Below are 12,500 nucleotides of genomic sequence, written 5' to 3' on the forward strand. Positions count from 1 at the left end.
AATAGCTGGTTTGAACAGAACATGTGGGTGTGATTACAGCTGTAACGAAGCGGTCCGTCGGTAATGAATATTTCATCTGATAATGCCGTAGCCAAGAACACCGCTCCCAAAATCATTTCTTGTTGTTTTTTTTTTTTTTCCTTCTAAGAGTTTGTAGAGGGCGGTTTCATTATCATCCAACGGAACCCTGCAAAATTTACAAAAAATAAATAAATACATGAAAGTCATACAAATTGTTCAACACTTTATGAAAAAGGTTTGTTATAAATCGCTGTCCACGGATTAATGTGCTCTTTCTCCCTCTCTCTCTTACCTCTTGGCCGGTCACCCAGCACAACTATAGTAAAGTATAGTAAGATGGTGTTGAAATAGGAAACACAGTATATACACAGAGGCTGGGGTTTAGGGTTATAGTGGAAAACTATTGCCCTGACTGGGATCAGGGCGTCAATTTTTCATCTCAAGGTAATCAGGGGCCACGAGTGATTGTTCAGTCATGTGGGCCTGCATTAGTCAAAGGGGATGTGAGTTTCCTTGACTGGGTTTATTACAGTGCAGTGTGGTTTATTGTATATAGGGGAGGCTATCCTTTGAAGAAGAACGCGTTATTTTGTAATCATTTAAACCTGTTGTCTACATAGAAAGAAAACCCCTTTCATTGCTTTGTGTTCACTGCAGTTATACCTCCTATATGCACAGACAGTAGGTCTGTCTGGTAGAGCTATGATACCAGCGTTGTCCTATACGTTATATTACCAGTGTACTATCTCTGCCTCATGCCGTTAGGTCAGCATATTGGAGGTCAGCATTGAGAGCTTGAAAAGCTGATAACAATCGCTTGCTGAGGTTCCTTTCTTTCCCCTGGGGCCGGTGTTTCTATCTTTCTGTCCCGCCTCTCCCGGTTCTCTGGAGCTGCTGCGTGGGAATGCGCTATTGGGAGCGCGTATAAGCTGCGTGCGCAATGTTCAACGCGCGGCTCCGAGTGACGAAATCTGCAGGATCGGATCCAATGCTAAGTTTGGCGTCTCTGGAAATGCTTTTGATAAGACCGGGGGCCGGAAGCGAAAGAAAGCGTCTGCTAAGAAATACATAAATAATAATAATAATAATAATAATAATAATTTCAATAAGCCATTCGACGTAAACATGTATAACCAGAAAAAAAAAAGCTTTAGATGTCAAATTAATAATATGTTTTTATTGTTGATTTTTTACAAAGCTTGAAATAAATAACTAGTTAACTCGAATCAGGAGCGCTGGCATTCACATCTCATTTATCCAAGTACAGTTAGCAATGTATGGAGCCGAACAAAACCTGCAAACCTACAGCACCTGCTTCGTGAATACAGCCTGAAATAATCTGTGACAGTTTCCTGGCACCCGGTCCCTGAGCACTCACCGCTAGGCTACACCAGCACGAATAGGTGGCCCTGTGACCTCAAAATGCGTCTGCTGCTACTTGCATCAGTGGGAGGTTATATATTACAGCTTCGTGCCCCGTTAAAGAGAAAAACAAGATTTTAAACAGAAGGGGTGACATTCCCTCCGTATCATCCTCACCTATCAAGATGTGACAGGTGATTCTAAAATACGCACAGGGTGATGTTACTTTACCAGACCTCGTTTCTACTGATAGTTACTGTGCCAGCGGGTGTGAGTGCGTGTATTTAAAGGAATGATTGCCACTGTTGAATATCATGGCCTTCATAGGGCGCACCTTTTCACCTGAGGATATCCACTGTCATTATAGCTCTGCATCCAAGCGTTTTAACACGGTATTAAACTCATGCGTGCTGTGTTACACAAGCCTACTCAAAGACCATGTGAATTACACAACGCGGCAGTCTAGCCTACATTGTATATAGGCCTGTATATGTGTGTTAGATTATATATATGCATATCTAATATTTGTAATAATATTTCTTCACACAGCAATATGATGACGACTTTACTTAACCGATGCGTGGCACAGTACCCCTCGTGTTGAAGAAGTGAGCGGTGTGTGTTAATGCTATTGTCGCCGCACACGCGTGATTTCTGTAAAGGATTGTTCTCTGCTGGCACTGCGCCCTGTTCACGGGACGCTGTGTTTCAGGTAGCAAGTTCAACAGGGTTTTTTTAAAACATGTTTATTTAGCTGCTATGGTTCAGGGTGTCGAATAGCATCTTTCGGTTTACATGACCGAATAAAAGTGTCCCCCTCCCCGCCCCCCACCATCCATAAGATTAATGGAGTTTTCAAAAAAGTTTACCAGACAGAAAGAAAGGGTCGGCTTCCTCTCACGTTTCAATAGTACCTTTGCGATCCAAAGTATATATTTTTTTATCATTAAGTCTAACAATCTGCTTATGTATTTTTGACGTTAACGTCCCATTCCCTGATAGCTTTTCAGATTTTATACGACACGAAAAATTATAAGGAAAACTCCAATGCAGAACGGGGGCCGCAGAAAAGCATGTACAGAATCCCAAAGGGTTATCAATAATAACACAAATACAAATGCACTGCCTGCTTGTCTGTCTGGTATTATGACCCTGGACTTTATTGGGCTTTCTAATGCTTTATTTAATGTCGGTTGTAGCTAAGCTAAAAAGGAAAACATCTCTCAGGCGATCACCGTTTTAAACCGCTGACCGCAGCCTCGTTTAACTCATCAGAGCTGGGAGGGAGAAGTCCTTTAACTAAACCGTAGGAACCGTGTTTGATCACAGATTTACATGCAACGTCCGTAAAAGACCTCAAAGAGCCAGCTCCCAAACGTTTGCTGTAAATATCTATCTCTATCTATCTATCTATATGTAATCCCTCCGCTTAAGCTTCGTCCACAGCGTCAAAAAGTTAACAAAATTGCCTAGCTATGTATTTATTTTTCTACATTCTCACCGCAAAAATCTGGTTTGAAAAGGGCTGCGGTTCTTCTTGTGCGCTGCGGGGAGCTCGGTTTTTTTTTTTTTTTCCAAACTTTGTGTAAGTTTCACTTTCTGGTCAAGAGGCGGAGCTAAGCAATCCGCATGGAGCAGCAGAAGACGAGCGATTGCGATGAAGCCTCACAGCAAACTTGCTTCCAAGTTCAATAAACTCTACAAATTTTTCCACCAAAAATAGCCATGTATTCCCCTTACTGCTTGACACAGGTAATACGGAGCCTCTTTGTGTTGTTTTCCTTGCCTGCTCTTGCCTGTCGCAATGCGCGGATGTCGTGTCGGTTCTCGATCAGTTGTTGCTTCTTTTTCTCTTCTTTCTGCCTTCTTTTTTTTTTTGGATACAGTGTGTGTTTTTCCTCTCTGATGGCATCTTTCCAACCGAGTCCTTTCTTGCGCGTTTCATTGCACATGGTTTGAGACTGAAAATGGCGTTTCTGCCAAAGCCTTTAAATTAAAATGGGGGAGATTATAAACTAAATATACCCATATTATTATTATTATTATTATTATTATTATTATTATTATTATTATTATTATTATTATTATTATTATCCTTGTAATTCTTTTTTTTTTCTCCACCCCCTAAAAAGTGGATGCAAACCAAGGAGAAAACGCGTTCCAGGGAGTGCCTTAGGGTTGTGTAGGAGTTGTATTCGAGTTGAATTTCTCTCTCTCTCTCTCTCTCTCTCTCTCTCTCCCTCTCTCTCTCTCTCTCTCTCTCTCTCTCTCTCTCTCTCGGTGACTGCACGTAGCTAACTTGGAGAGAGTCAGTCGTGTTTAAAAGTTGACCTTCACTGTCTCGTCCCATTTGCAGTTGTGCAAATAAGGCGTTTTTTTTTTTTTTTTTTTTGTTGTTGTTGTCATGAACAACAAAACAAAAACTCCGTACGACTAATTCTATTGACAGCACGTCTAGTAATCGCGCAGACCACAGACCATCTACCTTATTCCCTTCCAAAAAACAAATTGTGTTTTTATTTTTTTAGTACTAAAATTCAAACACAAGTTCCGCGGGCACACGTCCATCCGCCGAAGATGTAACAGAACTTTTGTGGTTTTTTTATATATATTATATACTAATATATATATATATATATATATATAATATATATATATATATATATATATATATATATATATTATATATAAGGACTAAGATTATTACAAACCCACTTATCTGGTACCAAAATTCATCGGATTCACACAATATATATAAGTGTGTGTGGTATTGCACTTTTGTCAGTGTACTTTTTCTGAAGGCAAAGGTATTGTTTTCTGGGTCAAACTTTTTTCTTCTTTTTTTTTAGAGAAATTGAACTGCATTGTCCTTACAGTTAAGCGGAGCAGGACAGATGCTTTTGTAATAATGCTTTGCATTATTAGTTTAATAGAATGTAGGCTGGCTGGGACATGTGTAATGGGGGTTCTACACGTGCATTGATACGGATCTTGACGTGGTGTTTTACCGGTGTGATCTCATGTGATGTGATGAGATATTCACCAATGTCCTGCCAAAAAAAAATAAAGACTCGCAAAGCGAATGTAATTAGTAATATGCGCTGGAATGATGGCACGCATGTGTACATATTGTTTTGACCGCATTGTGATCGTACACTCGTGTATTAAGAGTAGGCATTTTGGTGCACGCTTTTCCATTGGGAATTGCCTTTGGTATGACATATGGAATGGCACAACCTTCTTGTGACTGTTGATCACTGATGGCACTGACGCGTATATGTGTGTGTGTGTGTGTGTGTGTGTGTGTGTGTGTGTGTGTGTGTGTGTGTGTGTGTGTGTGTGTGTGTGTGTGTGTGTGTGTGTGTGTGTGTGTGTGTGTGTGTGTGTGTGTGTGTGTGTGTGTGTGTGTGTGTGTGTGTGTGTGTGTGTGTGTGTGTGTGTGTGTGTGTGTGTGTGTGTGTGTGTGTGTGTGTGTGTGTGTGTGTGTGTGTGTGTGTGTGTGTGTGTGTGTGTGTGTGTGTGTGTGTGTGTGTGTGTGTGTGTGTGTGTGTGTGTGTGTGTGTGTGTGTGTGTGTGTGTGTGTGTGTGTGTGTGTGTGTGTGTGTGTGTGTGTGTGTGTGTGTGTGTGTGTGTGTGTGTGTGTGTGTGTGTGTGTGTGTGTGTGTGTGTGTGTGTGTGTGTGTGTGTGTGTGTGTGTGTGTGTGTGTGTGTGTGTGTGTGTGTGTGTGTGTGCGTGTGTGTTTGTTGGAGGGGAGATTGCTTTCTGCGGCCTTCTAGATTCAAACGCGTTGCCACTCAACTCTTCACGTCGTTTTAAGAACACTTTGACTCCTCGGACAGACAAGAATTACACTGAGAAACACCTGACACCTGTGTGTATTTATTTAATGAGCGGTTTCTTTATAAAGGTGTTACTGTGAATCAGAAAGGCAGCCCGTCTACACGCCTATAGAAAAATAAAACAAAAGCTCAGCAGAGAGAATATTTATCACTCATGACATTTTATCCCAACGTGGCAATCATTTTAAACATTTATGTATTTATACATGAAGTAAAGCGCAAGGGCTTGCTTCACGGTTATTTTAATTGTGTACTGCAGCTTGGGCAACTTGCTGTGATCTTGTAACCCTTTGAAAATATCAGGTTGGTAATTAATGTGTAGCTGACCTTTTATCATTTAAATACCTCAACTGTGCCTTTTCCCTTTTCAAAATCTGCCCCAGTTTTATGTTAAAATATTGTGGATTAAGAGTTATTATTTTTTTATATATGTATATTTGAACTATATACCGCTGGCCTGTTATATTTTCAGTCGCGCTTAGAGCGAGTTTTTCTTTTTTTTTTTTTTCTGTGGCAGTGCAGAAGGGCAGCTCTCCAGGTGTGGAATAAAGGGTATTTCAGTGCACTGCAGAAAAGCGATTGTGCATTTCTAAACATAAATAAAGAAATACACATGCGAGTGCTAATATAATATAATATCATTTAATATTATAGTATATAATGCTGATAGGGACTCGTGGTTTATAAGCAGGCACGGTGAAATGAACTGCAGTTAATTTGCGCGGCCGGCTGTAAACATGTTTAGAATTGGAAGATATCATTTTGGTGAGGGTGAAGCCCTTTTTCTTAATGAAAGGTTACGCAGGCCCTTGTGTGCCGGGTTCAGCAGCAAGCCGTGCCGTGTCCCAGATTGCTTGCTTTCCCTTCTAAATATAATGCGGTGAACGCTCCAAAGCCAGGGTTCTTTTAAGGGCCCTAAAATCACAGAAAGTGCAGACCAGGCATTAAAAAATAAAAAAATAAAAAAAATAAATCTATATAAAAAATATACATCTGTTGTGGCTTCTTGGAATTAATAAGCGGGGTTGAAAAAAAAATCCCATAACTGTTCCAGAAAAATATTGTGTGTTTGTGTGTGTGTGTGTGTGTGTGTGTGTGTGTGTGTGTGTGTGTGTGTGTGTGTGTGTGTGTGTGTGTGTGTGTGGTGTGTGTGTGTGTGTGTGTGTGTGTGTGTGTGTGTGTGTGTGTGTGTGTGTGTGTGTGTGTGTGTGTGTGTGTGTGTGTGTGTGTGTGTGTGTGTGTGTGTGTGTGTGTGTGTGTGTGTGTGTGTGTGTGTGTGTGTGTGTGTGTGTGTGTGTGTGTGTGTGTGTGTGTGTGTGTGTGTGTGTGTGTGTGTGTGTGTGTGTGTGTGTGTGTGTGTGTGTGTGTGTGTGTGTGTGTGTGTGTGTGTGTGTGTGTGTGTGTGTGTGTGTGTGTGTGTGTGTGTGTGTGTGTGTGTGTGTGTGTGTGTGTGTGTGTGTGTGTGTGTGTGTGTGTGTGTGTGTGTGTGTGTGTGTGTGTGTGTGTGTGTGTGTGTGTGTGTGTGTGTGTGTGTGTGTGTGTGTGTGTGTGTGTGTGTGTGTGTGTGTGTGTGTGTGTGTGTGTGTGTGGTGTGTGTGTGTGTGTGTGTGTGTGTGTGTGTGTGTGTGTGTGTGTGTGTGTGTGTGGTGTGTGTGTGTGTGTGTGTGTGTGTGTGCGCGCAGAACATTTCTTTCCATTAATTAAAATTAATTGGCATAATTTCCAGATGTACAGTAGACTAACACACTTTATTAATCCGCACACACGCACACGCACACGCACATATATATAGTTACCGTGTGTACAATTGTACTGTGTCTCTGAAGGCCTGAAATTGCGTTAGGAGAGAGAGAGAGAGAAGTACGTGGATTTGAAAATGAAAACATATGAGGGGATTTCTACTTACAGCGTTCTGTGGAAAAAGAGACGTGTCGTTTTAATGCGATATACAGAGTGAAGCAAAGACTCAAAGACTCACCCACTGTACAGGCCTGTAGTATTCACCTGTGTGGCATTGCTATAGCCTGCTCCAGACACACGCACATTATTATTATTATTATTATTATTATATTATTATTATTATTATTATTATTATTATTATTATTTCGTATCGTACATATATAACGTAGGCCTGCACACTGCCAACCAAAGCAGAACGAAATTAACCCTTTGTATGACGAAGAAACTTCACAATGTTTGAAGCACGAAGAAGGAAAGGGGTTTGCGATGGTTCTGGCGCACCGGCGGGCTCTTCATGAACCCCCGTTCTCCAGCAGCTCAGAAGGGAAGCACCGTTGCGCTATTCCTCAGGAAGCATCACTGGAGACGTGTTTTTTTTTTTTTTTTTTTTTTTTTTTTTTTTTTATTATACAGGGTGGTTTCATTTTTTACATGGCTGGCTTTCGCGCAGCACCCTCGCGTTAATCGGACCCTTGGCATATGTCATCATTAAGACGAAGCTTCCGCAGAAAGGCACACAGAGGACGGTATGAACGACACGTTACACGCACCGTGCTGTTTCTTTGCGAATAACCCCCTGGCGAGGCTGCTCGGCGTGTCAGTGTAAGGGTGTGCTATCAGCGTGTTATCAGGCTGTAATGCTTAGGTGTACGCGCCCTATGGATGCATGTGCCACAATTTCGATACGATTCGTGGGCGTGGATTCCCCTCGGCCTAACGCCTTGTATTTCATTCTTCAATCTGTTGTATTCAAAGAGCAGGCTGTGGTATGAAGCTGCGCTACAGGCTGCAGAGGTTCGACTTTTAACACATGCGCATTGAAACGTAATATATTATTATTATTGGTCTGTTGTGTAGTTAACCCTTTCCGCTGTTTTACTTGTTCTGTTATCCCTTCTTATTGCATAGGGATAACCACCATTCCCGCTTGCGGGTTTTTGAAAGTATTTCAGATGCATTGATATCGCGGCATCTGTTTCCACTTGTGTGTAGCAGCCTTGTAAAAAAAAACAAAAAAATCATTCAACAACCACAAAACAATAAGAACTGGAGATTGTTTTCGACGGAGACACTGATTATAGCAAACACAGTAACAAGCAAACAATAGCCCATTGTGTTTGACTTGTCGTGGCTGGACGCGTCCCCGCGAATCGCTGCTCTCGTCCCTGGTTCTGGTGCTTAGGGTCCCGGAGCAATTATCGGGTGCTTCTCTGCGAGGGTTTTAAAGACCGACACCAAAACGGATTCATAACGAGGGGCGCTTTGCAGGAACACCGCGCACTGTGATTCTAGAGAAGTTTTGCAATCACACTAAGCACATTTCTTTCGGGAAACTGCCCTTCTTTTAAAGACGGCTATCTTTTTTTTTTTTAAAAGCAGAGATTTGAAACCGCAACACACGTATCGTCAACTTCCACTCGTTTACAAGGGCAACGCGTCGCCGCTGTTTTCAATGCGCCCGCGGTGCGCATCATAACCCTTGCGATTCTCTGCCTGCTTGCGATATACAGCCCGGTAACATACTGTTACCTTTTTAATAAAAGATACAGTTGAAGCAGTCTCCGGCATAGTGCGTTAACCCGTTAAGGGCATTTGATTACCTCTTTCTTAAAACATCTCTCTCCCTTTCATGTTCTCAAACTAAGCGCATTCGAATGCGTTTTCAAAGTTTGGCGAGCCTGATTCCTTCTGTGTGTCCAGCTCTGTAATGTACAGGTGCAGGCAGCGAGGTACGGCGGATTTCACAGCTAGCAGATCTCTACCGTCTTCACTGGATGTTTCTGCTCTGTGGTATTTTACAGCGTGTAGTTTAACGCTCAGCTTTTCATAATGAATCCGTGCAGCTGCCATGAGAATTGCAATCTAATTGACGAAACAGCCTGAATAAATAATTGTTTTCTTCTGCTCGTGTTTGCTTTTCTTTCTAATTAGACAAACAAAAAAATAAATAAAACGAGCCCTTATCAGCGGGTACGGAAAAGCGCGCTGCTGAATGACAACGCAGCGCAACCACAAACACTAGGAAAGGATGATTTGTTTAAATATTGAATTGTTTTTTTTTTTTTTTTTTTTTTTTAATATTTATATGCAGATTAATTCGAACTTCCTGATACCACAGCTCTATAGAAACACTTCCCGTGTTCGGTGTTGCAAAGGCAAGCGTGGTAATCCTATTTTAGGACTTGAACGCGTTCCTCTCCTATCTGTTGTTATTGGCGTGCTCGCTCGTCGTGATGTTCCTGTCTTGTGCCTCGTTTCAGCTGGGTTCTAATAGCGTGCGTTTTGACTTTGCAGTTTAGGGCAGTCAGAGAGTTCAGCGTTGTGGGGTTTTATTCCTATAGGTGCGCGGTTGTTTTCTACTCAGCTTCTCTCATGCAGTATTGCGGGTTATCGTGCGTCTTGAATGACGCCATCCATACATCACAAACCGCTGCAGCTCTCGTCTTCCCATAGCGATACAGTAGGTCACCTGAAGCAGGGGGTATATTTTTGAAACGCGATAATTATAGAAGCTTCAACTACAGGGCAGTGCAGGCTATGAGTCTAAAATATAACAGCTCTCTTTGTCTTGTTTAGAGTCGTTTTCTGTTACCCTGGTTACCTTTTAACAGTTTAAATCACCCTCCAGGCTTCTGCTCCCAATCACGTCTTCTCTCTGAGTACAGCAGGGACACCAGAGTGTAACCACTAACCTGTCCCCCCCCCCGTAACACTCTAGAAATACATCAGTAAGAAATGATACATAGAATATAAGTGGTGTTAGGGGTGTTGCAGGGGGGGACAGGTTAGGTGTTACACTCTGGTGTCCCTGCTGTACTCAGAGAGACGTCATTATACAAAGTGAACCTGAGCAGCAAGAATGAGTTAGCGTGAGAATTCAGACCCCTACCAGCCACCCCTTAACTCTTTACATGGAAGAAGCTGCTGCCTTACAGCCTTTGATTGCAAAGTTGCCAGAACGCACGGGGCACACAAAAGCATGCAAGATGACACTCTGCTGTTGCTTGGGCCAATGGACCAGTTAACTGCATTGTTATTACTGTGTTTTTTTTAATGGTTTTGCAAAATGCTGCTTAAGGATCATAATGCTAATTGTTCACTGCCCTTGCATGGTTAGAGCTGATCAATTGAGAGGCTTCTGGTCTGGAGCTGAGGGACCGGGAGGCATTGTGGCATGACTTAAAAATGAAGGGAAGCAATGTAACTGAGTGATTAGAGCTGAGAGACTGGGAGGGAGGGAAGCAGTATGGCTCTAGTGGAGCTGAGGAGGCACTGGGAGGGAGGGAAGCAGTGTGGCTCTAGTGGAGCTGAGGAGGGACTGGGAGGGAGGGAAGCAGTGTGGCTCTAGTGGAGCTGAGGAGGGACTGGGAGGGAGGGAAGCAGTGTGGCTCTAGTGGAGCTGAGGAGGGACTGGGAGGGAGGGAAGCAGTGTGGCTCTAGTGGAGCTGAGGAGGGACTGGGAGGGAGGGAAGCAGTGTGGCTCTAGTGGGTAGAGCTGAGGAGGGACTGGGAGGGAGGGAAGCAGTGTGACCTAGATGTTTTTAGGGATTACGAGGGAGGGGGGCAGTACATAAACTAGCATTGTTCCAAGAGTAGATAATGGATTTAAAAGCTCAGTTTCACTCCCTGATAGACGTGGTTGTGCTGTGAAAAAGGAGCCACCCCTGAAGCTTGTCTTATCAGCAGTGGACACGATAATCAATAACAAACTTCCAAACGCTTCATCTTCAGTTTTGGCAAAGAGTCTGTTGACTGACATCCACAAGTAAAGCGGTCCGTAAGCCAGGTGGAAGATATGCAGACGAGCGAATCCCTTGATGCACAAACCGTGCAGCTGTCCTGCCATCTTCAGGAATTTGCATAACACGGGGACTCTATTAAAGCACTGTTTTGGAAAGCAAACATGAACTTCTAACAGCTGAGAAAAACGGGTTGACAAGCAGCAGACTTTAAAAGCGATCCTTAAAACAGTTCTTATTTTTTCGGGGCTGATCACCATATTCTGTGATGTCAGTGAGATGGGTCCCAATGCTGGCTGTCTGAGTGAGTCTCTCCTCACCCAGCCCCACAGCTGAACCCTCTCAGATTCATTGGAACCCCACAAGCAGCTTCACTGCAGGCTCACAGTGTCGCCGTGTTTCTGTGTTACTGTAGCTGAGAGAGCCCAATTAAATGAGTGCTCGACAACCCAGACCGAGAGGAAGAGAAAAGAGAAAGCCTCTTAATACTGGAGGTAAACATCGAGGATTTCCTTTTTTCCTAAAGAAACTCATTATCCATCAAATCCAGCACCCTTTCTCTTAGGGGGGGTGAGGGAGGGAGCAGTTCAGTCTCCGTGCCTCAAGCCTGCCCTGGACTGGAGGGAGCACCCTTTCTCTTAGGGGGGGTGAGGGAGGGAGCAGTTCAGTCTCCGTGCCTCAAGCCTGCCCTGGACTGGAGGGAGCACCCTTTCTCTTAGGGGGGTGAGGGAGGGAGCAGTTCAGTCTCCGTGCCTCAAGCCTGCCCTGGACTGGAGGGAGCACCCTTTCTCTTAGGGGGGTGAGGGAGGGAGCAGTTCAGTCTCCGTGCCTCAAGCCTGCCCTGGACTGGAGGGAGCACCCTTTCTCTTAGGGGGGTGAGGGAGGGAGCAGTTCAGTCTCCGTGCCTCAAGCCTGCCCTGGACTGGAGGGAGCACCCTTTCTCTTAGGGGGGTGAGGGAGGGAGCAGTTCAGTCTCCGTGCCTCAAGCCTGCCCTGGACTGGAGGGAGCACCCTTTCTCTTAGGGGGGTGAGGGAGGGAGCAGTTCAGTCTCCGTGCCTCAAGCCTGCCCTGGACTGGAGGGAGCACCCTTTCTCTTAGGGGGGTGAGGGAGGGAGCAGTTCAGTCTCCGTGCCTCAAGCCTGCCCTGGACTGGAGGGAGCACCCTTTCTCTTAGGGGGGGGGAGGGAGGGAGCAGTTCAGTCTCCGTGCCTCAAGCCTGCCCTGGACTGGAGGGAGCACCCTTTCTCTTAGGGGGGTGAGGGAGGGAGCAGTTCAGTCTCCGTGCCTCAAGCCTGCCCTGGACTGGAGGGAGCACCCTTTCTCTTAGGGGGGTGAGGGAGGGAGCAGTTCAGTCTCCATGCCTCAAGCCTGCCCTGGACTGGAGGGACCAGTCAACAAGTCACCTAGAGGTGAAAGTCAGTATCCAATATCATTGTGAATACACTGAGCGGTCCAGAGCACAAGTCATTGACTCCTGTTACAGTACGTCATGTGCGTGTTTCAAAGCTCTTGTAAAACGCGATATACCCATTGGCAGATGGGGTGTGCAGCTGTAGAATTAGGTAGGTAAATGAGAT

The 12,500-nt window shown here is 44.3% G+C and overlaps 1 protein-coding gene across 1 annotated transcript in view; it reads left to right on the top strand.

Annotated features, from left to right (window-relative positions):
* The first annotated feature begins 2,780 nt into the window (after positions 1 to 2,780).
* Positions 2,781 to 12,500, top strand: part of LOC121304498 (nuclear factor 1 X-type) — a 42,305-nt gene continuing 32,585 nt past the window's right edge. The window contains exon 1 of the mRNA XM_041235663.1: positions 2,781 to 3,135. Within this exon, the coding sequence (XP_041091597.1) occupies positions 3,109 to 3,135 (27 nt within the window). The 5' untranslated portion in view covers positions 2,781 to 3,108. The remainder of the gene's footprint in view (positions 3,136 to 12,500) is intronic.

Source organism: Polyodon spathula, chromosome 38, assembly GCF_017654505.1.
Source record: "Polyodon spathula isolate WHYD16114869_AA chromosome 38, ASM1765450v1, whole genome shotgun sequence".
NCBI lineage: Eukaryota > Metazoa > Chordata > Actinopteri > Acipenseriformes > Polyodontidae > Polyodon > Polyodon spathula.